Source organism: Acanthochromis polyacanthus, chromosome 15 (genome assembly GCF_021347895.1).
Source record: "Acanthochromis polyacanthus isolate Apoly-LR-REF ecotype Palm Island chromosome 15, KAUST_Apoly_ChrSc, whole genome shotgun sequence".
Lineage (NCBI taxonomy): Eukaryota > Metazoa > Chordata > Actinopteri > Pomacentridae > Acanthochromis > Acanthochromis polyacanthus.
The window spans coordinates 960,231-986,614 of record NC_067127.1 but is presented as its reverse complement, the minus strand read 5'-3'; the positions used below and the strand labels follow the sequence as shown (position 1 = coordinate 986,614).

The 26,384-nt window shown below is 39.6% G+C and overlaps 1 protein-coding gene across 1 annotated transcript in view; it reads right to left on the bottom strand.

Annotated features, from left to right (window-relative positions):
- anapc1 (anaphase promoting complex subunit 1) overlaps window positions 1-26,384 on the bottom strand; it is a 76,710-nt gene that overhangs the window by 36,771 nt on the left and 13,555 nt on the right. The window contains exons 17-28 of the mRNA XM_022189648.2: window positions 23,235-23,295; window positions 20,840-20,895; window positions 15,269-15,400; window positions 14,983-15,057; window positions 12,642-12,758; window positions 10,310-10,479; window positions 7,976-8,067; window positions 6,903-7,051; window positions 2,853-2,931; window positions 2,232-2,268; window positions 1,882-1,955; window positions 764-942 (exon numbers count right to left, since the gene is read on the bottom strand). Coding sequence (XP_022045340.1) covers window positions 764-942; window positions 1,882-1,955; window positions 2,232-2,268; window positions 2,853-2,931; window positions 6,903-7,051; window positions 7,976-8,067; window positions 10,310-10,479; window positions 12,642-12,758; window positions 14,983-15,057; window positions 15,269-15,400; window positions 20,840-20,895; window positions 23,235-23,295 — 1,221 coding nt within the window. The remainder of the gene's footprint in view (window positions 1-763; window positions 943-1,881; window positions 1,956-2,231; window positions 2,269-2,852; window positions 2,932-6,902; window positions 7,052-7,975; window positions 8,068-10,309; window positions 10,480-12,641; window positions 12,759-14,982; window positions 15,058-15,268; window positions 15,401-20,839; window positions 20,896-23,234; window positions 23,296-26,384) is intronic.

The window sequence follows — 26,384 nt, the reverse complement described above, 5'->3', positions numbered from 1 at the left end:
AGTGTTTGTTGTGGGCAGAAGGTGAGCTGAAAACCAGCAGACGGACTGAATCCGTAAACGCTCTGCAACGTGTTCAACGTAAATGGTCGTATCCATTACTGGAGGTTTTGTGATTTCAGCATCAGTACATCCATAGCTGAGCTCCACCATCTCTGTCTGTCAAATCAAAACAGAAATCCTCCAGAGGATTGTGGGTAATTGTAGCCAACACTAACTGTATGAGTGTGATTAGCCAGAGTGAAGGGAAATCAGTTTGAGGATGAGATAAAGCAGCCTGTCCTCCACCTATATTTGGAATGAACAGACATTCCTTAATCCACATCAAAACTTCAGTGTCTTCATGCCATTTATAGTACGTTTTTGCAGGAGTTTCTGCCGTTTGTTGCCCTGAAATGAATGGACATTTACATGGAGTTCACATGACCTCCAGAGCAGATGTTTTTCTTTTTAATGGTTTCTATGAGATATTATTGATTCAAGCAGCAAGTTGGCAGCAAATCTGAAGACGTACATTTTTGTGATTTCCAAATACTGTTACATATTCCTAATCATAAGTCAAACCTTATTTAAATCATAATATATACAATAATGTCTGTAACCTGTTGAGTTGTGCTGCTGCCTGCCTCGGACACGACAGTCTAGTTAAATACTTCTTAATGGTTAAATAAAGCTTTAAACATTTATTTTGCATCAGTTAAAGACTTCTTAAAATGAACCTGTCTGGAACTCTAACTGTTAACAAACAGGCTCATTTCCCACTCACTGCCTTGCTCTTGGCCAGGGTCATCTTATGGGCTTGTTTGGTCAGATCCTGTCGGCCAATCAGCAGACAGACCTCCTCTGACCAATCAGAGCACGGCTGCTCCCGGCACCGATAGATGGCCTCTCTGATAGGCAACGCCACGCCGAAGGGCACCGACTCCAAGTCCTTCAGGGTGAAACCTGAGGGGGAAGGAGTGTTTTAACAGTTTACACAAGAATCAGTGTCCAAAGAGACTCAGCAAAGAATCTTTTGAGCTTCAAAACAGGTGGATACGCTTTAGAAGCTCGTTCATGTTCTGTTTTAAGGAAAATTCAACCTTCCTGCTGTCCTCATTTACAGGCACCAAAAAATATTGTTTCCATGTCTGAAAACAAATCTAAAAATTCAGCAAAAAAATCCACAAATTTCTGAAGATTTGCAAAAACGTTAGAAAGAAAATTTCAATAATTCCTTAAAAGTTTCCTGCAAAAGTTTTATAAAAAAAAAATCCCCCAGATTTGGCAAGAAAATTCTTGCAGGTATTTTCAAAAAAATTACAAAAATTTTCCAAAAAATCCTAAAAGTATCTAAAGTGACTCCATATATATCAGTAAAACTTCTAATACTTTCTTAACAACATTCACCAAAAAAATCATCCATGGTTGGTGTTTATGTGAATGTTGTGAAGAAACATTTTTAACATTTCGTTTTTTTCCCCACCAAAAAATGCTCAAAGATTTCCCAAAAATGTTGACAATGACATCAGAAGTTTCACTGTAAAAATCTATTTATTTTTCCCACATTTTCAAACTTTAAAACGGGTTAATTTTGACCCGCAGGATGACACCAGGGTTAATGTGTTCCCACCGCTGTCTAATGTTCTACATAAATTCTTTCCTCCCTGTAATACACTTTAAATATTGCTAACTATCATGTGTTCTATTGTGCTCCTAAGCTTTTTGAAAAGTGCCCAAACACAAACTAAATCTTTGTCTTTGCTGAAGGAGCGGACATGTGATGTGGCCGTACAGACTGTGGTTACAAAGGACAGGTGTGAATGTGGAAGTCTGCCTTACTCTGAACCAGTGTGGGGCTAGAAAAGAGGATGTAGGCATCAGTAGGTCTTCTGTTTCTCTCACCTTGGGAGGTCAGCCAGACCACCAGCTGCTCAGCCAGACTCTCACTGGAAAACTTCACCCTCACACTGCTCTGTCTAGAATAAGAACACGTGAACATTAGAGGCATAAAAGGTTACTGCTGCAGTCTAATGAATAAAGAAATGGAGTAACAGAATGTAACAGAAAGAAACTTAGAGCATTTCTGAAAATACCCTCTTAATTCAATTTCAAAATGTTTTGCAGGTTGATCTCTGCATTCTTTTTAAAAGCAGCAGAGGATTAAAAAAGGCTGAAGTGTTCTTTTAGCTGCTTTTAAACCACAAAAACTCCAATCATGAGGCTCTTTCTCCCACTCAGTGAGCTTAAATTACCTTCTGAAATGCAGTTCATTGGCACTAGACTTCTGTCCTGAAAGAGGTGAGAAAGAGAGAAAAAGCCGTGAGCCAGGGAAGCACCAGGGGAAAGTGGTCAATGCTTTCATTATTCTGCACTCTTCTTTGTGAGATCTCCATCATGCTGATCACATTTTGACAAAGCGGGAAGAGAACTGTGCAGCTCCTGACTGCATCAAAGCAAAAAGAATGAGCGCTGAAACTGGGGTTAAATGAAGGTGACATTTTGTGCCTGATGAGTGGAGGACTGCTGTTTGTTGGGTTTTTTCTGCCACTGAAAAATGACCAAAAACAGCCGCTCTGGAAGCTCTCACATCGCCCTCAGAGTCGATGTCTAATTCTGCATGAAAGGGAGAAAGGGCTGATGGAATACCTGCAGCGACTGCTGTCACCTCAGCGCTGTATCGGCTTTTTGTCGAAGCAAAACAAACAAAGGAAATCAGGCGACACACAGACCTGCGTCACTCGCTTTTCTTTCTGTGTTTCTGGGCCCTGAAGCAGCAAACTCTGGGACTGGCAGGTAATAAGGGCCAGTTGTCAATAAATGTACACAAACAAACCCACAGAGGGAAGCAGTAAAACAGAAGAACACAAACATACCTGCAGACAGTTTCACCAGATACTTTGATGCATCTGATGAAGTCGCATTTTCATCTCCGAGGATGTAAAGAGCATAACTCTGAGAAGAAGAAAAATACGGAGGAAAAAGAGGACGGACATTAAAAAAAACAGGAATTATCTGTACAGCACAGTAAATCACTTACATCAAACGTTAACACTTCTAGAAAAGGATGTTCATATTTTATAAAGAAATATGCCAAAAACATGCTTTCATAGTCATAGTTCACCTTATTTGATCAGTGTTTCTGATGCAGGTTAATAATAAATAATACTGAGTCTGAGTGCGTGGAAATGGACTTTTCTGTTGTTACTTCACAAATGCTCAGCGCTAAACCTAATTAAAGACATGTAAGATATCTGACAAAGGAAGTGGATGTGAAGACAGATTTTCTGACATCTCAGAACAGGATGAACTAAACGTCTGCTGGGTGGAGACAGACTGAAGATCTCAGCTGAGCAGAAACAACTTTCAGCTCAGGAGGGATTTAGAATCACAGAGGTCAAACTGAGCGCTCATTTCTACTAGGATAGCGTTACTTTTCCCAGTGCAGACGCAGACAGACATTACATCCATCACAGTAAAACCAGGATAGAGGAAGAAGAAGCTGTACGAGGGTCAAAACAAAACCTGCAACCAAAACATGCACAGGTACACATGAGTGCAGGAGCATCTGTTTGTAGTCACGTCAGTCTGTCTAGTACTAGCACCGTGTGGTTGAACTGAATTTGGGTCAGTGGTGTCGATTCTGCAGAGCAAGGCGGGGCAGGGTGAAGACGTGACGGCTGCAGATGTAGACGTGTGTGGATGTGTGACACTTGCACAGAGTAAATCCTGTCGTTGGTGCTGAACATTTAAAGTTTAGTTTTAGACCGTGCTACAACGGGAAAGATCAGCGACACCTGCTGACCAGTGACACGAATAACGAGACAGAAAAACATACGGCTGGAAATTAGAATTAAGAATGAACTTCTTAGGTATTCACAGCAGTAAGAATATTGCAGGTTTTTGTTCCAAGATTATACTCAGAGTGAGGGAAAATACAGGGTGTCCCAAAAAATGTGGCATCATTTCGCAGGTCAATAACTTTGACAATTACTGATGAAATAACCTCAAAGTTTCACAGAGTGTACAGAAAGGGATCAAGATTTTATATTTAATGTTTTATTTTTGGTTGGTTTTTGTTTTGGAACATGCTGATGTTGATAAATAGAATAGAATAGAATAGAATAGAATAGAATAGAATAGAATAGAATAGAATGGCCTTTATTGTCATTGTACTGGGTACAACGAGATTAGGATACCAGTTTCCATTTGGTGTCAAAGCAAAAAAAAACAGCAACAGACAGTAACAATTTAAAAAGTCTGATGATGCTCTACCAGATCCTTTAGCCCTGCAGAAGCAGCCCTCCTCTTTACATTTTTAAAGTCCAACTTTGTTTGCCAGGTGGTGAAGTTTTTTCCACATTTTGCATTGAAGACGTGCTGCACAGTGTTGGTGACTGTGTGTGAGCATATTCCAAATGACTTCTCTTTGGGAGCGAACGGAACGGCTCAACCTGAACATTTATTGCCAAATTTGGGGATTTTTTTTTTAAAATCTAACTTTTAAGGGAAACCTTTAAGGAATCTTCTTCCTGAAGATTTTTGCAAATTTGTATGAATTTGGGGAATTTTTTGCTGAATTTTTGGATTTTTTAAAGCAAGGGAACGACATCTTTTGGTGCCGTAAATGAAGACTACAAGAGGGCTAAAGTAAGCTCTTTTCTGGGAAATGGAAGCAGTCTATAGCAATAAGCATGTCCCCTTCTGTCTACAGAGTACAACCTCTACAGTACTGCAATGCTTCCTTACGGTAATATTCTGTGGTATGTTTTACTTTATCTAGATAAATGTTACGTGTTCAGCCCTATCTGTTTCTGTTTCGTAATCATCGTCATCCTCCAGTCGATCGCTGGGAGTAACCCTCGTGCGCTTCCTTCCTTAATAAATAAACCCATCAGCGCCACATTCACACATCTCCTTTCATACCGCAGCATAACTGCACTTTATGTCCAGAAAAAGAAGCACAGACGTGAAACACAAACAGGATCTAGACGGTCTCAATCACACGGGGAACTGTGTGCCCTCACACCCTCTCTAACGCACAAACACGCACATGCAGGTAGAAAATCACGTTTAGAAGACGACAAAACGTCGTCACCGTGAAGTACAAAATAACACAACGACCCGTTAGATGGTGGGTAGTTTTTGATTAGTTTAAACTAATCAAGCTGCTCTAATCTAAAAATTTATTCTAACTTTTTATTATCTATTGAAACAAATTCTACAGCTTGTTTAGGAGGAAAAAACTAAAGGTTTTTTCCAGTTGTAGTCAAAGTTTCAAGCACCGAAGGCATTTTTGTTTTGCTCCTTTTTTAAACAAAGTATTGCTGCTCATCATTCTTTCCCTTTTGACGCATAACTAAACATATATTAACATTGATGATGTGGGCAGATAAATGTCCTGTTTGAGGAGCCTTTGTGTGAGTGCAAAGTAAGTCCAATTTTCTGTTCTGATCACACAAATTATGATGATTTAATGCAGCAAATTCTCTGTGAAAAAACTCGATCACATTCTGACTGGTGTAAAGAAGATAAAAATGTGTTTAATTTTAAGCTTGAAAAGAAAGAAAAACAGACAATCAGATTAGTATTTTCTCATAATTCTCCACTATTATACACCAGGTGTCCTTGCCAGTGATTATGTTCGTCTATTTAAAGTTCAACAACAAAAATTAAACTTTCCAAAACCTCACATCACACTGCACTGGTAGATATTAGACCTGCAGTAATTCACTCTGTGCTGCACATGTCAGTGCTAACTCGACTGCATGTTTGCATTTGTTTGTGATACTAATATTGTTTACTTTTTTGGAAAAACTTAAGCCCAAATAATCACACTACACATACCTTTGAAACAACGGATATTATGAAAACTACGACAAGCTATGTTATTTAAGGTGCACATAAATGAGCAAAGGTTTTAAGAAACTGAAATAAAGACAGCGTAAAATAATTACATGAATCGGATTCTTGATGTAATATTGTCCGTCTGCACTAAAAACTAAAATTCAGTGCGAGTCAAAAAGAACCACTTTAGGAGCCTGAAACCACAGAAAACCTGTGATAAATTAAAGGTACTTGGAATAACTCATCCTCCATGTACTGTGAAAAACTGTTGGTTCACTTTTAAAGGAAATGTGCGGTCGTAGCAAATAAGAAAAATTATTCACTGTGTCAGTCTGCAAAACCATCCTAACCTAAAATTTCTGGTGAAACTTACAGCATTCTGTGTCTGCATTTGCTTTATCAATAACTTCTGCGTGGTTCTACTGTTAATTATCACATTAAAGGCATTATGGAGGATGTTTTTTTTGTTTAATTTGTCTGATTCACATAAAATGAATATACTGACCTTTAGTGGACTTGTATGTATGGTTTCTAAAAGAATAAAAAATAAAAAATAAATAACTGTGGACATGGCAGGACCTGAAAAACATCAGCCAATCAACGCGCTCGGACCGAGGCGTTTGGTTTGCTCCCTTTCCTGTCAATCAAAAATCTTCCGGCTCAGGCCTAGTTACGTAGATTACGTACGCCTTGGACTTACGTGTTTTCTGTATGTGTTGCTTTGGTATAGCTTCGTAGTTAGCTGGAGACTTGTTTTGATCATCTTTTTTTACATAATGGCAGATAAAGATCCAGGGGGACCCAGCCGTAAAAGACAACTTCACGAGTCCTACGCAAGTTTCTGGAGGGGGGCGTTTCTTCGTAAATGTTAAGAGGGGGGAGGTTAGAGGGGGGTGAGGGAGAGGTTGTATGTGCGCATGCGCATGCGCATGCTACGTTCAAAGTCGTAGGAAATTAAATCTCCTCTAATGCCTTTAAAACATTTCAAAAATGATCGGTTTAGTTTGGATGATGCCCATTAATAAAACACAGATGTAGAAAGTAGAGAGTCATTAAACGTAGAGGAGCTTTGGTCGTACCAGAACCAGCAGCCTGGTCCTCTGACAGATGCCGGGCAGGTAGGGGAAAGGCTGGTTCTCCTCCCCTCTGAGGCAGCCGCTGAGCCAGCTGAGCACACAGGGAGGCTCCGCCCTCAGGAACGATGGACACTGTACCTGACCAATCAGGGCTGAGGAGGACAGAGGGAGGTGGATAGTGAGGAAGAAATGTGTCACTTCATCACATCTCCAGCAATAAAAATGAATATTAGCTAGATAAAGATGCGAACAAAATAAGAGAAAGAGCTGACATCCAGACCCAGAAGTGTTTAACCCTTTAAGCTTCAGTCAATTCCAGCCGTTTTCAGTACAAAAAATCGCTAATATTCTATTTTTAAATAAAAAAAATTACGAAAAATACGGGGAATATTGGACGCGCATCGGGAGGTGCATTTCCTTGAAAACGACCGATTCGGGGATTTTATACCGACTTCAGGACATGTTTTGGACAAAATAGTTTACTGGCTTGTGTTGTCTGGATGTAAAAGGTTGGATTATGGCCGTTTTTTGTGGAATATTTTTTTCTGTGTGTAATAATAAACCCGGAAATGTGAGTCGCGCTGTGTGCTTTGAAGCCGTGTATAGAGAACGGATGGATGAATATTTGTTTTTGTCGGACAAATGTGTTTTTCTCACCCGCTGTGGTAATCGCATCTGAAAGTGGTTTATACCGGCGGATTCATGAGAATCTAAGCTTTCCATCGGTGTATAGTGTTTGTATAATCGCGTTTGCACCCGTCGGACATTCCTGAAATTCCTATGCAAATTAGTAGGTGTACCACCGGCGGTACACTGAAGCTTAAAGGGTTAAAGTATATTTTTAGGACACCAAGGATTAACCAGCATTGACTGGAGGGGTCAAGACATTTTCCATGGCTGCTTTTCCTTTAATTCTATCCAAAAAAAACTAGTAAGAGTCTTACTACATGAAACTCCAGACATGCAAAGGAACATATGGACTGTAGAGCTGACCATTCATTCCCTCTGTATTCCACCATAAAAAGTCTCGTCTGTTTCCTCACTTGATAGCATTATGGGCTAATAAAAGGTCTTACCCTGGTCAATGAGGCAGCTCTCAGTGAAGCCACAGATTAAAGAAGGGTAGTCTCTCCAGTACAGGTCCACATAGTCGTCTAGCTGGAGGTCTCTGCAAACAAACAAACAAACAAACAAACAAACAAACAAACAAACACACGTGTGGTTCATTCCAGAACTGGAGGACATTTTAAGTACCACTCATTAAATTTAAAATAATACACGTACAAAACAGTCAAACATGCAGTAGTTGTGTAAATGTTTCTGTCCTGAGACCAAATCTACAAAACTAAGACAAAAGAATGTTTGAAAACATCTTTAAAAATACTAAATAAGTCTGGAGTTCCCCCTAAAATGCCATTTTTCTCTTGTCCATCCCCTTGATGACCAAAGTTAATCTCAAATAAAACAGTTAGAATGAAATTTAAATCTCCTTTTTTGGTATTTTTTTTTTTCATTGATGTCTTTTGTAATTGTGGGACTATTTTTTTTTAAAACAACATAATATTTTAAATAAGAATAAATATGCATGTACCACAAAATGTTAGCAGAACCTTTTTTAGCTGGTATAAGAAGGAGAAAAGAGTGAATCACATGAAACGCTGACCCTAACCCAGACTGGACTGAATGTGGAACCTGAACTAAGATGAGTTTGACTCTCCTGGTCGAGCCTCTACTGCTGAGAAAAAATAATAATATTAGCATTTATTATCAACCCTGTTACTGTGATTAGAGTAGGATTAGCAAGCACAGAAAACATGTTATTAAAATGCTACCACTGATGTGGAAGCTGAGCCAATCAAGACTTTAACAGCTTATCTATTATTGATGATAATAGATATTATTATAGCTTTATTACAAGCAGAAAATTGTAAGAGAGACAAAAATGACCCATATATTAGCATTCCTGAAATGTCCCTCACATGCTGAAGATATGGTCATCATAATGCCAGTGCTGACGTCATTTTTCTACATTTTCTCCATCATTGTGGGGAAAAAAAAAGAAGTTAGTGACTCCTGTTCTTTCACCGCTGGGTTTTTAAGTTCAGGTCTTTCATAGCGTCTAACTAGACACTAAATTGGTGCAGGTCGTTAAGATAAATCTAAAAACGGCTCTCACGTAGCTTCTGTGACATTTAACTCGTTTTGCGCAGTAATTTAACTCACAGCACAAGTAATTAACAGCCGTGAATCATTAGCATTCAGCCTAACATCAGATAATCAATAGTTTTTAAATTTCCAGCCGTGTGCACTGTACAGGAGGAATCAGTTCAAACGTGGACGAGGAGCAGCCGTTTTACTTCTATAGCAGATTAGTGTGAATATTACAGCTGTTTTCTAAAGGCTCTGATTGTTTAAGCTTTGTGATTAAAGGTTGTGTGACATTTCCCATTTATTGAATCTGATCTAGCAGTAAAGTCTCTGCTTACATGCTCTAACAGTTAAAAAGTCACATTTAATTAAAAAAAAACTCACTTACTTAAAACTATAAATGTTAAATTTGGTAATAAATTATATTGGAGCCACTGATGCGACTTTTCCACTCCAGACTGAAACAAAACAGTCAAATTGCATGAAAATATACATTTTTTTTTTTTTAAATCAAGTATTTCTGACTGTATCTGAAATATTTAACCCAGTACAGTTTAGATAAAGGATGGACGGACATCTCTAGAATATTCACATCGAAATCCATTTCTTCAGTTTCTACTTTTGTGTTCCGATTTATAGAAATAAATTTGCAAATATGCATAAACTGCAATATATGATTTGCAAATGAGATTTAAACCCATTTCCTTCTAAAACAACAAAAATGCAATCAGTCCCATAAAATGAAACAATCAGGATCATCATTAGTTTAGAATAACCAGTGAATAAAGCAGGGAATGAAAAAAAAAAATCTGCACCACACTTCAATGGCAGCCCACATACGAGCAGCACAGGACAATTAGTGTGAAGAGCGCTCCACTCTCCCACTCGGCCTGGTCTCTTATTGTCACAGCAGTCTGTTGACAGCATGCTGAGGTTTATTCCACTAAAGAGCTGTGATTACACACTGAAAACAATGAGGTGTGCTCCTCCTTTTCAGTGCACTTTGTGGAAATTGTATGAGGTTGAGTTTGCTGTGGTAAATGTCAGAAGTCTCTTCTCGGTTTTTCCTTTCTCTAATAAAGCAGCAGCTCTTCATTTTTGTGCTTCTATGGGAGCATTTATTTACTACTCGATTTAATTTGTAATACAGCACAGAAGCTCTCATCTGGCCTGACGTACCACCTGAAGACTGCTGACTTTCCATGTACTAGCAAACAGATAAACCTCATTTAAACGAACACAGGTAGAGGGGATTGTGTTACCTGGCCAGCTGCTGCAGCAGACAGACCAGAGATGAAGCTCTCGCTCTCTGCAGCTCGTCCAGCTGCAGCTCCTGGTACAGCAGATGGAGGACGTAGAAGAGGGCAGGAATGTGAGGGAAGAGAGGAGCCGAGCTGTCCAACTTCAGAGATGGACTGGAAGGAGGAGACGCCTGGGACGTTAGAGGGAAAAGAGAGAGAGGAGATGTAAGAGCAAGAGCAGCAAGCAGAAGAGATAACAGCAGAAACATTGGTATTCTGTAAGGATGTAAAACAGGCAGTAAACTGTGAGCTCAGACAACAGAATCAACAAGACTACAAGTTATAATTTCAGCGACACATGTATTTATGTTAGCGTGAATCATTTAGACCAGGGGTGTCCAACATGAGGCCCGTGGGCCAAAACTGGTCCTCAAAGTGTAAAAATTACAGAGAAGACATTAACTGTAGATTGTAAATTATAAAACTGTAAATTTAAAATCATTTCTAGACCATGACAAGTTGTTCTGATCAGAAAGTAAAATACTAGATTGTTCTTTTGTCATTTTGTGTCTCATTTGTAACATTTTGTCTTTTTAGTTTTTTGTCTGACTTTTGATACTTCTCTGTAGTTTTTGTCATTTTGTCTCTTATTTTTATATATTAATATAATACTGTAATTATTTATATTTTAGCCGTTTTGTGTTTCCTTTTTGTCTCACTTGCATCGTTTGTCTATTCTTTCTCGCTTTTGTCGTTTTGTGTCTTGTTTTTATCTTTTTTTTGTCTCATTTGTAATTTTTAGGGCTGCACAGTGCAGTAGTGGTCAGCACTGTCGCCTTGCAGCAAGAAGATCCCCGGTTCAAATCCCGGCCTGGGATCTTTCTGTATGCAGTTTGCATGTTCTCCCTGTGCATGCGTGGGTTTTCTCCGGGTACTCCGGCTTCCTCCCACAGTCCAAAAACATGCTGAGGTTAATTGGTTACTCTAAATTGTCCGTAGGTGTGAATGTGAGTGTGATTGTGTGTCTGTATATGTAGCCCTGTGACAGACTGGTGACCTGTCCAGGGTGTCCCCTGCCTTCACCGAGTCAGCTGGGATAGACTCCAGCACCCCCCATGACCCTAGTGAGGATAAAGTGGTGGATGGATGGATGGATGGATGGATGGATGGATGGATGGATGGATGGATGGATGGATGGATGGATGGATGGATGGATGGATGGTTTTGTCATTTTTGTCTTGTTTTGGTCTTTTTTTTGTTGCTTATCTGATGTTTTTGTCATCTTGTTTTCTCACTTTTGTTGTTTTGTGTCTCATTTTTGCAATATTTTGTCTTGCTGTTTTTTGTCTAACTTTTGTCGCTTTGATCCTCCAGTAAATCCTCCATGGTTCAGTTCCAGGTGACTAAATGTTGTGTTCCTTTGTAGACACTCTGTGATCTGGAAGTTGTAATGTGGAAATGATAAACTGAGGATGAATGTTTTTGAAACTGAACTTCATTTTCTTCAGAAATTTCACATTGTTCATGATGTTTTGTGAAAAAAACAATTCCTTAAGTGTGAACATTTTCAGAATATACCTCTGCTCTAAAACAGTTTGGAGTTGTGGTTATTTATAGGTTGTTATGCTGTGGTTTTACTGGTCCGATCCACTGGAGATCAAACTGAGCTGAATGTGGAACCTGGACTAAAATGAGTCCAACACCCCTTTTTTTGACTGAATAATCCCCACACACAGGTTCTGATAAGTTCGTCTTCATCAGCATCATTGGAGGACTGTTTTGAAGCCTCGGTTTGGCATTTTAGGTCATCTGGTCATACGGAGACTTAAAACTAGTGACTGAGATGATAAAGTGATCAGAAAACATTTATTAAGGTAAGATATCAAATGAGAAGCAGCGTAAATGTCTCATTTACTCGTATACAATCAGACTTCCTTTTGGAGAGAAGAGAGTCGCCTCCTGCTGGTTGTTAGACAAAATGCAGGTTTCAGTATTGAGCTGAGTTTCATTGTATTTTGTTCTGGGAACTGTATAAAAGTCGGTGCTGTGACAATAATATCCAGAATCTGGAATTGATGTTAAGTATTTTTATTACGCCAGTTTTGGTCATCAAAAGTTGAAGTTCAAGTCATTTATTTATTACTTTTTACTACTGTAGATGTAAATATTGGTATTTTATTACCACAAATATGGCAAACTTTACATGTCTACTTCTATGAGACTACCAGCTCAAATAAATAAAAATGCCAATCTGTACCTAAATCTAAGAAACATCAAGCCTCATCCAAATGAAGTGTACTACACCTAAATATGAAGAACAAACGTATTAAAAGAAACAGAGTGGGTTACATACGGAGGACGGGCCTTCAGGTTCTGAGGTCAGAGCATCACTGCTGGAGTCTGCTGGACCACAAACAGGCTGGGAATTCATCTGACACTGGTAATGAGAGCCCAACAGGTAGTCCCAGTCCTACAGAGAGAGCAGACCCAGATAGGAGCCAGTAAAAACCTCTGGATCCTCCAACCACAAACACATGTTAAAAAGTACATAAAACACAACGTGGATGGAAAACGACCTCCAAAATGTAGTGACGCTTCTGAGTCTGAGCAGATTACATCATGTAAAGGACACACCAGTTGATTTTGTTCCTTTTCTCTAATATGTAAATATCTGACATACAGACAACAGTTGCTGGTTTTATCCGTTTTTCTGTGATTGTTGTACTACTGATGTATTAGAACAAGCACCATAAGTAAGGTCTAAACCATAAATATTACAGGATAAAGTGGCTAAATTAGCTTTATCTAAGAGCTCGTCTTTTTCAGCAGGTGTAATTACTATAGTTTGCTTTCCAAAATGACACATTTACTACCAGACAATATACCAAAAACATCCACTTCTGGTGTCAGTTATTCATGTGTTTTGGTTTTGTGGTAAAGAATTCTTTAGTCTATCCGTTTAGCATGCTGTGCTTGGACAACTGTTCAATCAACCAACATCACAGATAAGTTGTACAGGACGTCAGTGTTGATGGAAGCTTAAAAAACTAAATTCAAGCAAAATGTCTCAGCTGCACAAGATCAGGACTAAACTGAATGCAGCCAGCTTCATTAGAGCTATTCCTGCTACAACGAGTAAAAATTCTGCTGTGAAAGAGCCGTTTTCTGACATTCCCAACAAATACTTCAGTTCTGAAGCCCTATGTGTTCTGTTTCAGGCTATTTCATGTAAATTTGTTTTAATAAGAATGCAGCGTTACAACCAAGAACTGCACCAGAGAATTCAAACAACGTTTGATCTGCATTACAGTGGATTTTAGACCTTCTGTGCTTCACTTTTAGCCGCTAAACAACCACCAAATGTGAGCAGCGTGAAGATGAACGGCGAAGCTGACAGAGGTAACAAGCCCACAGTGTCAACATGTTTCCGTTTATTCTGACTCACGCTTTCCCTCGGGTCAAACAAACAACTACATGACACAGTCTGAGCCTCCAGCTGATTGACATTTGCTTGTGCTCTAATTAGAACAAATAGATTACTAAACAAACCTCCACATTTCAGTAAAACCTTTAACAGGCTGGTTAAGGTTTTAGGATGTGATTCAAATGTAGGTTGAGAATACATTAAACCATATGTCTGAGAGGACCTTTATGTCAAGTATAAATGTGTCTCAGTGTGTTTCGGACTGTAGAACAGAGCACAGGTTGTTTTCTCTATTATTTAGGACATTCCGACTCTCTCCTCTGGGTTTCCTGGGTTTCCCTGCAGGACTGGATGTTCTCTGTGTGCGTTCAAGTTCATTTTTATGAAGGAAAACAACACAAAGCAATATTTTTTCTGGTTTAGAAATCAGTAAAACAGCAAAAAACACTTATTTCCAAAGCTTTTCATCATTCTCGTATTAAAGTGCTCCGTAAAATTATTACATTTATGCTCAGCCATCTATGATTTGCCTCAGACTTTTAGAGCATAAAACAAGCAGATTTTAAAAGATGATTGTGAATTTTATCCTGATAGTGAAGTATATTCGCTAAGGTAACAGTTCAGTCCATTCCTCCATCCAATAAAGTCGTTTCCAAAAATGAAAAATATGAACAGATTTTAAAAGTAGACTTTTGAGCAAATCACTCAGTCATAAAAGTTCCATTTGTTCTAAGTTTCATTCATATTAAAAGCATTCTATACATTCTGTTTGTACTGTTTGGACGTGTAACTACACACGGTTCAGAAAATATCACTTCTTGCCTTCTGTATTATCAGCTGATTTGTTGATATGTGCTCAGAGATGGGACTTTTCTTCATTTTTCAACACACTCATAATCATACTTGGCCAGTTTCCTGAACCAGTGACATGATGAGAAGAAACAGCGAAACTTTCAGGCGTTTATCTTTGACAGAATCTGACATGTTGGTGTTAAAAAGAGCGTGTTGAAAGTGGGTCAATGGGCTAAAAAAGGAAATGCCAAGGAAAGTATTTGACATATCAAGCTGAAATTTCACAAATATCTTCATAAATACCCATATTTTCTGAACCAGAAGGCAAATCAGAGATAGTCCAGCAGAAGGCCTCTAATGATATGAGATGAAACGACCCAAATATAAATCCACCCTCCACGTGCATGGTCAGTTATTTCCCACAGACATGCTGATGCTAATTGGGGCTAATTGTGTCCCAAACATTACAGTCGCTAACCTCATCAGAGCCTCCGTCTGACGGACGAGCCTTCTTGGCCGCGATCACGGGAGAGAGAGGCACTTCAAAATGCAGCTGGGAAAGAGGACGGGGATAAAGAGCAAGGTCAGGGCACGTAAATCACATGAATAAACATCAAGTAAGGTGAAGAACAGACAACAGCACAGCAGCAGGTCAGAGAACATTCTGAAGCTGTCTGTCAATCAGATCAGATGTTCTCAATGCAGAGCAAACAGCACAAATGATCAACTGCTAAAAGAAGCGGGATCAGCCAAACACAGCTCACATTCCGTGTCCAGTTGAGGCGCTCGGTGTTGTAGCCCATCAGCGTCATGAAGCAGGTGACAAACAGGTTCCACTCTGCGTGAGCGCTGGGACCACCGGGGGCGTTGTAGATGTTGTACCACTTCACCAAAACCTGCACGACAGCACGGATTCTGAATGAACCAGTGTAAAAAATGATGCCAGCAAAGGAAATGTTTGCACCAATTCAGAGTTGTGACATTTTAAAGGCCCTGGAAACACATTTTCTCATTTAGCTTCCTACTCTGAATAATGCAGATTAACATGAACACACTGGTGTCTTCTGAAGCTTTAACAGTTTGGGCTGCAGGTTCTTATATTTACATGTTCTTTGTTTTATTTGTTATTCTGCCAAGGAGCGTGGTAGAGTTATGCGACGATCAGCAAACGCTTATCTGTCTGTCTGTCAGCAACATTATTCTAAACAGACAAACAGATTTGGATGAACTTTTAAGGGAAAGTCAGAAATGACTCAAGGACCAAGTGATCAGATTCTGGCAGTGATGCAGCTTATACTCTGGATCCATGGATTGGTTAAAGATTTCTGTATCATTGTGAGATAGCGGCACAGCGTCACTGTAACCATGACAACCAGTGAACACTAAATCAGCTGATTGTGATCCTACTACAAATCCACCTCTGAGGACTTATCAGGACTTATCCATCAGAAATGATCCTAGGAACAGCTGATTAAACTGTGGGGGTGTTTCTGAGGCGCCCGCTACATGTTTAGGTCACGTGATCCAGTATCCGTAGATAACAAACACATGCTGAATACACGGATGTGCTCAGAGGGACGACATTTTTTATTAAAGGTTTCAACCGTCGAAAATGACACGACGACTGAGCAGCCTTGGAGGAGCACTGCTCTACTACTCTGAGTGCTTTTCTTGTTTATTTTTGTGGCAGGTGCTCAGATACACATCACATTTCTATCCATGAATCAATGACAGTAGAGGAGAACATCCACACACTGAGATTCTGTTTTAAACTCGGGATAAATAATAATACCGCTGAGATATATTGAACTATAACTTCATGTAGCCATTAATGTTCCATGTTTATGAGAAATACCGGAGACATGAGAGTTTTGTGGGGTTTTAAATTAAATACGAAAACAAATTTGTTAAATAAACAAAGAAAGGTTTAGGTTTTGCATGAATTAATGTTTGACAGAATAATGCAACACTAATTCTCCAAGCGAAGAATCTCTCTGCACATCGTTCGATATTCTATAAGAAGACGTCACAGCACAACGCAGTGATTATCCAATATACAGCACAACGCAGTGATTACCCATATACAGCACAACGCAGTGATTACCAATATACAGCACAACGCAGTGATTACCAATATACAGCACAACGCAGTGATTACCAATATACAGCACAACGCAGTGATTACCCATATACAGCACAACGCAGTGATTACCAATATACAGCACAACGCAGTGATTACCAATATACAGCACAACGCAGTGATTACCAATATACAGCACAACGCAGTGATTACCAATATACAGCACAACGCAGTGATTACCCATATACAGCACAACGCAGTGATTACCAATATACAGCACAACGCAGTGATTACCAATATACAGCACAACGCAGTGATTACCAATATACAGCACAACGCAGTGATTACCATACCCACAACGCAGTGAATTACCAATATACAGCACAACGCAGTGATTACCAATATACAGCACAACGCAGTGATTACCCAATATACAGCACAACGCAGTGATTACCAATATACAGCACAACGCAGTGATTACCAATATACAGCACAACGCAGTGATTACCCAATATACAGCACAACGCAGTGATTACCCAATATACAGCAACAACGCAGTGATTACCAATATACAGCACAACGCAGTGATTACCAATATACAGCACAACGCAGTGATTACCCAATATACAGCACAACGCAGTGATTACCCAATATACAGCACAACGCAGTGATTACCAATATACAGCACAACGCAGTGATTACCCAATATACAGCACAACGCAGTGATTACCCAATATACAGCACAACGCAGTGATTACCAATATACAGCACAACGCAGTGATTACCAATATACAGCACAACGCAGTGATTACCAATATACAGCACAACGCAGTGATTACCCAATATACAGCACAACGCAGTGATTACCAATATACAGCACAACGCAGTGATTACCAATATACAGCACAACGCAGTGATTACCAATATACAGCACAACGCAGTGATTACCAATATACAGCACAACGCAGTGATTACCAATATACAGCACAACGCAGTGATTACCAATATACAGCACAACGCAGTGATTACCAATATACAGCACAACGCAGTGATTACCCAATATACAGCACAACGCAGTGATTATCCAATATACAGCACAACGCAGTGATTACCCAATATACAGCACAACGCAGTGATTACCCAATATACAGCACAACGCAGTGATTACCCAATATACAGCACAACGCAGTGATTACCCAATATACAGCACAACGCAGTGATTACCAATATACAGCACAACGCAGTGATTACCCAATATACAGCACAACGCAGTGATTACCCAATATACAGCACAACGCAGTGATTACCAATATACAGCACAACGCAGTGATTACCAATATACAGCACAACGCAGTGATTACCAATATACAGCACAACGCAGTGATTACCAATATACAGCACAACGCAGTGATTACCAATATACAGCACAACGCAGTGATTACCAATATACAGCACAACGCAGTGATTACCCAATATACAGCACAACGCAGTGATTACCAATATACAGCACAACGCAGTGATTACCAATATACAGCACAACGCAGTGATTACCCAATATACAGCACAACGCAGTGATTACCCAATATACAGCACAACGCAGTGATTACCAATATACAGCACAACGCAGTGATTACCCAATATACAGCACAACGCAGTGATTACCTAATATACAGCACAACGCAGTGATTACCAATATACAGCACAACGCAGTGATTACCAATATACAGCACAACGCAGTGATTACCAATATACAGCACAACGCAGTGATTACCAATATACAGCACAACGCAGTGATTACCCAATATACAGCACAACGCAGTGATTACCCAATATACAGCACAACGCAGTGATTACCCAATATACAGCACAACGCAGTGATTACCAATATACAGCACAACGCAGTGATTACCCAATATACAGCACAACGCAGTGATTACCAATATACAGCACAACGCAGTGATTACCCAATATACAGCACAACGCAGTGATTACCCAATATACAGCACAACGCAGTGATTACCCAATATACAGCACAACGCAGTGATTACCCAATATACAGCACAACGCAGTGATTACCCAATATACAGCACAACGCAGTGATTACCAATATACAGCACAACGCAGTGATTACCAATATACAGCACAACGCAGTGATTACCTAATATACAGCACAACGCAGTGATTATCTAATATACAGCACAACGCAGTGATTACCTAATATACAGCACAACGCAGTGATTACCCAATACACAGCACAACGCAGTGATTACCAATATACAGCACAACGCAGTGATAACCAATATACAGCACAACGCAGTGATTACCCAATATACAGCACAACGCAGTGATTACCCAATATACAGCACAACGCAGTGATTACCCAATATACAGCACAACGCAGTGATTACCCAATATACAGCACAACGCAGTGATTACCCAATATACAGCACAACGCAGTGATTACCCAATATACAGCACAACGCAGTGATTACCAATATACAGCACAACGCAGTGATTACCAATATACAGCACAACGCAGTGATTACCAATATACAGCACAACGCAGTGATTACCAATATACAGCACAACGCAGTGATTACCCAATATACAGCACAACGCAGTGATTACCCAATATACAGCACAACGCAGTGATTACCAATATACAGCACAACGCAGTGATTACCTAATATACAGCACAACGCAGTGATTACCCAATATACAGCACAACGCAGTGATTACCAATATACAGCACAACGCAGTGATTACCAATATACAGCACAACGCAGTGATTACCCAATATACAGCACAACGCAGTGATTACCCAATATACAGCACAACGCAGTGATTACCAATATACAGCACAACGCAGTGATTACCAATATACAGCACAACGCAGTGATTACCAATATACAGCACAACGCAGTGATTACCAATATACAGCACAACGCAGTGATTACCCAATATACAGCACAACGCAGTGATTACCAATATACAGCACAACGCAGTGATTACCAATATACAGCACAACGCAGTGATTACCTAATATACAGCACAACGCAGTGATTACCCAATATACAGCACAACGCAGTGATTACCAATATACAGCACAACGCAGTGATAACCCAATATACAGCACAACGCAGTGATTACCCAATATACAGCACAACGCAGTGATTACCCAATATACAGCACAACGCAGTGATTACCCATATACAGCACAACGCAGTGATTACCAATATACAGCACAACGCAGTGATTACCAATATACAGCACAACGCAGTGATTACCAATATACAGCACAACGCAGTGATTACCCAATATACAGCACAACGCAGTGATTACCCAATATACAGCACAACGCAGTGATTACCCAATATACAGCACAACGCAGTGATTACCAATATACAGCACAACGCAGTGATTACAGCACAACGCAGTGATTACCCAATATACAGCACAACGCAGTGATTACCCAATATACAGCACAACGCAGTGATTACCAATATACAGCACAACGCAGTGATTACCCAATATACAGCACAACGCAGTGATTACCCATATACAGCACAACGCAGTGATTACCAATATACAGCACAACGCAGTGATTACCAATATACAGCACAACGCAGTGATTACCCAATATACAGCACAACGCAGTGATTATCCAATATACAGCACAACGCAGTGATTACCCAATATACAGCACAAGGCAGTGATTACCCAATATACAGCACAACGCAGTGATTACCCAATATACAGCACAACGCAGTGATTACCCAATATACAGCACAACGCAGTGATTACCAATATACAGCACAACGCAGTGATTACCCAATATACAGCACAACGCAGTGATTACCAATATACAGCACAACGCAGTGATTACCCAATATACAGCACAACGCAGTGATTACCAATATACAGCACAACGCAGTGATTACCAATATACAGCACAACGCAGTGATTACCAATATACAGCACAACGCAGTGATTATCCAATATACAGCACAACGCAGTGATTACCAATATACAGCACAACGCAGTGATTATCCAATATACAGCACAACGCAGTAATTACCCAATATACAGCACAACGCAGTGATTATCCAATATACAGCACAACGCAGTGATTACCAATATACAGCACAACGCCAGGGTGTTAGCAGTTGTCTAAGGATGTAAACAAGCAGCCTGGTGACGTCTGTTTATGCAGCGTCTTTCAGAATTAACTCAGACTAGCATCACTTCCACAGACCTTCATGGCAGCTTCCTTGGGCAGGATGAAACGAATCGCCTGAAGGCACTTCCTCACTGAAACACAGGAGGGAGAAAAAAGAGATTTAAGATGGAATATTAAGAGACATAACAGCTAAAAGTCAAATATGTAACACCTTGAATTCATTTAAAAAGCAGACATTTCACTACAATCTTCTTTTGTCTTATCTTTTGCAGTAAAAGGAGAAATTATCGGCGTAAGTATTTATGAGCTAATGAGCTATATGTTTAACTTTGGAGGAAAGATGTTTATTACATATCGGTGGAACTACCAACCAAGTTCCCAAAGTGTAAATCATTCATTTCTAGGCTTGATTTAAGGTTAGGTTTGGAGTTAGAATTAGGCAAACAGCGCCAATGGTTTGTGTGTGCCTGACCTTATTTACTTTAAATCTCTGAACAGCTGCACAGCAAATATCACATAAACTAATAACCACTGAAAAGAGAAGCGTTTGGGATATACACATCAGAAACAAAAAGGCTGAACAAGAACTTACAACCAGCTTTGTAGTGACTTTAAGTATTGATGTTCAGGCTGTGCAGGTGGAGTTTTCTTAAATCCTGAACTAAAATGAGCTTGACACCGCTGCCGTAAGAGAACAGCTGCTTTTCAAAACTTTCTGTGTCCACTTCAATCTTTGGATTAAACTTTATTCATTTTTAGAGAATAGAATTTTAAAATAACTCCCTAACCTGTTGCCACACTTTTTAACCAGAAAACAAAAAAGGAAATTAAAAATTAACGACCACTACAACAGTAATCAGTGCTGCTGTGTCCAACACTGACTCTGACCAATCAGATTCCTAATCAGCGTTACCAGGATATCTTAATTGGACATCCAGAGTGGGAAAGGTCAAGGAAGAGGTGGATAAATGCCATTTCATTAGAGGAAGAAAGCCTCGTCTGTGCGATTGATTACTAAATAATGGGGAGCAATGCATGGACCAGACACACAAAAAAAGAGTTCTACACACACCTGAGTGATGCTGAAGGCTTTAAAAATAGCTTCAGCAAAAGCCAGAGAAGGTTAAGAAACTGGAAGCTTCAGGGTGAGAGCAGATGCCAGGAGCTGAACAGAGCCAGGCTGACATTAGCGGTAAACAACAGAAGAGAAACCAGCTGACCTCCACTTTAATTGGCCAGAAAATACAATCTAGCCTCTGTGTAATTCATGTATGATGTAAGTACGCGGTCATCTGCTAGTTTTTGTTTTTCAGACATAAAAACACGGTGGGAATAAATACTCTGGCCTTGTAGCTGCGCTGTCAGTCTGTCCATTTTCCACGTAGCTGAGAATGAACTTTTCTACAGCAGAACACAAACAGAAATTATCTGTTCGATGTCAAAATGTTATGTACTGGGCGCCCCGGTAGCTCAGCAGGCTGAGCGGGGGATTCGTAAACAGACGATATAGTTCCTGACAGTGGTCATGAGTTTAAATCCAGATCACAGCCCTTTGCTGCCTCAACCATTCTTCTCCCCATTCTCTCTCAATAAAGCTGAAAAAGGCCAAAAGGGCATCTTTTAAAATAAATAAATGTTATGTACTGCCACACGTTAGATGACGCTCTGAAGAAGACGGCAGACGCAGTCAAACATGTCGGCAGGTAAAACCATCCTTTCCTTATTCAGTTGGCAGTTTAAAAGCAACAACATTCTATCATCCAAATGACGTGAGCGGATGTTTAACAGAGGACTGGAGATGAGCTGTGATTAGGGGGAATCTTCAGTGGTCTGGCATAAGCAGTATTATGGGCTGTATTTAGTGACTTTATGATCCATCTGTCTGGAGAAATGCCCTTGTGATCAAGAAGGTGACTTCTTAATAATTTAATAGAAGTGGTAAATGTGGGGGAACGTTGTGGGAGTTTTGTTTCAGTATGAAATTATCTTTTGCAAATCTGATGTGTTATCCTGAAAACTGTACATGTATTCTGTTTTTCTCTGTAGGTCAGTTTGAGCAACTAAAAGCAAGAACCAACCTCAGAAAGGCTGGAATAAGTGTGATAATAACTGTGTGTGTGTGTGTGTGTGTGTGTGTGTGTGTGTGTGTGTGTGTGTGTGTGTGTGTGTGTCTTGTTATGGCATCCTCAATACATCAAGATTATACGTCACCGTGCAACAACACAGAGAGACTCGTAAACCTAATTTTAGGGACCTAACTGCTCTGACTCAGCCAACTGTGTGTGTGTGTGTGTTTTCACGTAAAATATACACATCAACAGCTACCATTACCAACCAAAACAGCAACCGAGTCTTAAATATATCTGTACACAGAACATGTTTGTATTGTTTATATTTTATCTTGTGTTTTGGTGTATTTGTGTGGTGTGTGTGTGTGTGTGTGCGTGTGTTTTATGTGTGTGTGTCTCACCCAGCTCTGACGTGGCGATCTCAGGAACAGAGATCCTCAGCATTGTGCCGCTGCTTAGCTCCTAGAATAAAGAGACACGTTGGACACAAATTAATTTTTTTTACACTTTCAGTTCAATTTCACTGCAGAGCAACGCAACCGATCAGCTGTTTGTCACCGCAAACTGAGTCTGGCACCATTTCGTTCCGCTCAGATGTCCCAGTAAGTCATGACAGCGAGACATAACAACCCTGAAAGTGTATGGAATAAGATTACTGTCAAAAGTATTCATCCACGATTCTAACCATTCGTATTCGTAATGTTAAACATTTGTATGTTAATAAAAAATGTGTACACAAAATTCTGCTCTCATATGCATGAGTTTGATAAATTAAGGGTTAGGATTGTTTTTACGAGTATGAACCTAAAAGTTGTGAGTGCAACTCTAATTTCTACGACTACGAAGTCTTCCCTGTGAGGACGAATTCAAGTTTATGGGTACGAGTAGAAAAATACTGGAATGACGTCACATAGGTCACAGGGGAAGGTAATCGAACACAGACTGCTCCAAACGCGCATGCGCCATTTATAAAGAGTAGACGCCGGGTGGACCCGGTGGACCTACCGGGGCAGGTGACGCCTCACAGGTCAAGTACATAACACATCCAACTTCTTGTAATTTATTTATTTCATGAAACTGTACTGTTTTAATTGATATACAGTTTATGGACGAAAGACGGTACTGCTTAGCTTGCACGCTAACGAGCCGGGCCGGTGACACATTAGCCTTCTAATGCAAGGAGGCTAATGAGGAGGCTAAGGAGGCTTAATAACAAAACAAACATAATTTGAGATTATGAATCGTGGCAATTGGCGTATGAATCAGCCCATTGTACAGCATAAATTGCTGTAAATTAAGTCCAGTTTTAGTTCTTTGCAAACTCAGACACGTGCATTAGTTTAGTTTACAATGAATCTGGCGGAGTTCGGTAAAGTTGGAAAGATATTCACAGATTCGGACTTCCGGCATCAATAACTCATGAGATATATGTTGTCAAAACATGAACGATGCCTCTTTCAAATCGTTGTAAGGTAGACAATGTGCTACAAGGCCAATTTTATCAAAAGTCGCTGTCTTTCAAGCTACAGAAATAACATTGGCGTCTATGAGCAGCCAGCGGTGCAACGAGTGAACAGGGACCGTCTGCAAATAGCAAAACCGCTGCAACAGCGAAAAGAGACATTGCACATTTATTCAATAACTTTACTCTTGTACCCTGTAGAGCCACTAAAATCACTGGAGCCATGAATCGGCTGTGGCTGGTCATACTACAACTCTTTGTTTGGTGCTAAATGAAAAATTGAATTTTAAGGATTTTTTATGATTATTTTATGAGTATTAAAATTCAGTAACTTCACTTATACACTGTACAGTCACCAAAATCACTGGAGCCATCAATTGTCTCCTGCTGGTCATACTACAACTCTTGCTTTGGCGCTAAATGAAAAATCTGAATTTTAAGGAATTTGTATTTTTTATAATTATCATTTTATGAGTATTAAAATTCAATAACTTCACTCTTACACACTGTACAATCACCAAAATCACTGGAGCCATCAATTGTCTCCTGCTGGTCATACTACAACTCTTTGTTTGGTGCTAAATTAAAAATCTGAATTTTAAGGAATTTTTATGTTTTGTATGATTATTTTATGAGTATTAAAATGGCACTTTTCTTCATGTATGTGGTATATTTTATATAACACACTGGAAAAATGGCATAAGGGCATAATGTACTTGTTTGTCCAAACACATAATTCTGTATAGTAATGGAATTTACAATCCTTACCAAAGAGAGTATCAGATAACACCAATATACCAAACAAACTGTTTAGACTGTCACCTCAAGTACTGATGATTGAGAAGAAAGACGATAAGACACTTTATTGCAAAGTTTCAGTGTCAATTGATTCATTTATACCATAATGTTAAATTGAGAGTAATATTTTTCTAGTTAAGGACTGTACAGACAATACTTGGAGGTAATAAACCTGACGGTCTGACCAGCACAGGTCACAACAAGTACACTATGCCCTTATGCCATTTTTCCTGTGTGTTATATAAAATATATCACATACATGAAGAAAAGTGCCATTTTAATACTCATAAAATAATCATACAAAACATAAAAATTCCTTAAAATTCAGATTTTTAATTTAGCGCCAAAGCAAGAGTTGTAGTTTGACCAGCAAGAGCCCATTCATGGCTCCAGTGATTTTGGTGGCTCTACAGTGAAGTTATTGAATATATATGTAGTGTCTCTTTTCGCTGTTGCAGCGGTTTTGCTATTTGCAGACGGTCCCTGTTCACTCGTTGCACCGCCGGCTGCTCATAGACGCCAATGTTATTTCTGTAGCTTGAAATACAGCGACTTTTGATAAAATTGGCCTTGTAGCACATTGTCTACCTTACAACGATTTGAAAGAGGCATCGTTCATGTTTTGACAACATATATCTCATGAGTTATTGATGCCGGAAGTCCGAATCTGTGAATATCTTTCCAACTTTACCGAACTCCGCCAGATTCATTGTAAACTAAACTAATGCACGTGTCTGAGTTTGCAAAGAACTAAAACTGGACTTAATTTACAGCAATTTATGCTGTGCAATGGGCTGATTCATACGCCAATTGCCACGATTCATAATCTCAAATTATGTTTGTTTTGTTATTAAGCCTCCTTAGCCTCCTCATTAGCCTCCTTGCATTAGAAGGCTAATGTGTCACCGGCCCGGCTCGTTAGCGTGCAAGCTAAGCAGTACCGTCTTTCGTCCATAAACTGTATATCAATTAAAACAGTACAGTTTCATGAAATAAATAAATTACAAGAAGTTGGATGTGTTATGTACTTGACCTGTGAGGCGTCACCTGCCCCGGTAGGTCCACCGGGTCCACCCGGCGTCTACTCTTTATAAATGGCGCATGCGCGTTTGGAGCAGTCTGTGTTCGATTACCTTCCCCTGTGACCTATGTGACGTCATTCCAGTATTTTTCTACTCGTACCCATAAACTTGAATTCGTCCTCACAGGGAAGACTTCGTAGTCGTAGAAATTAGAGTTGCACTCACAACTTTTAGGTTCATACTCGTAAAAACAATCCTAACCCTTAATT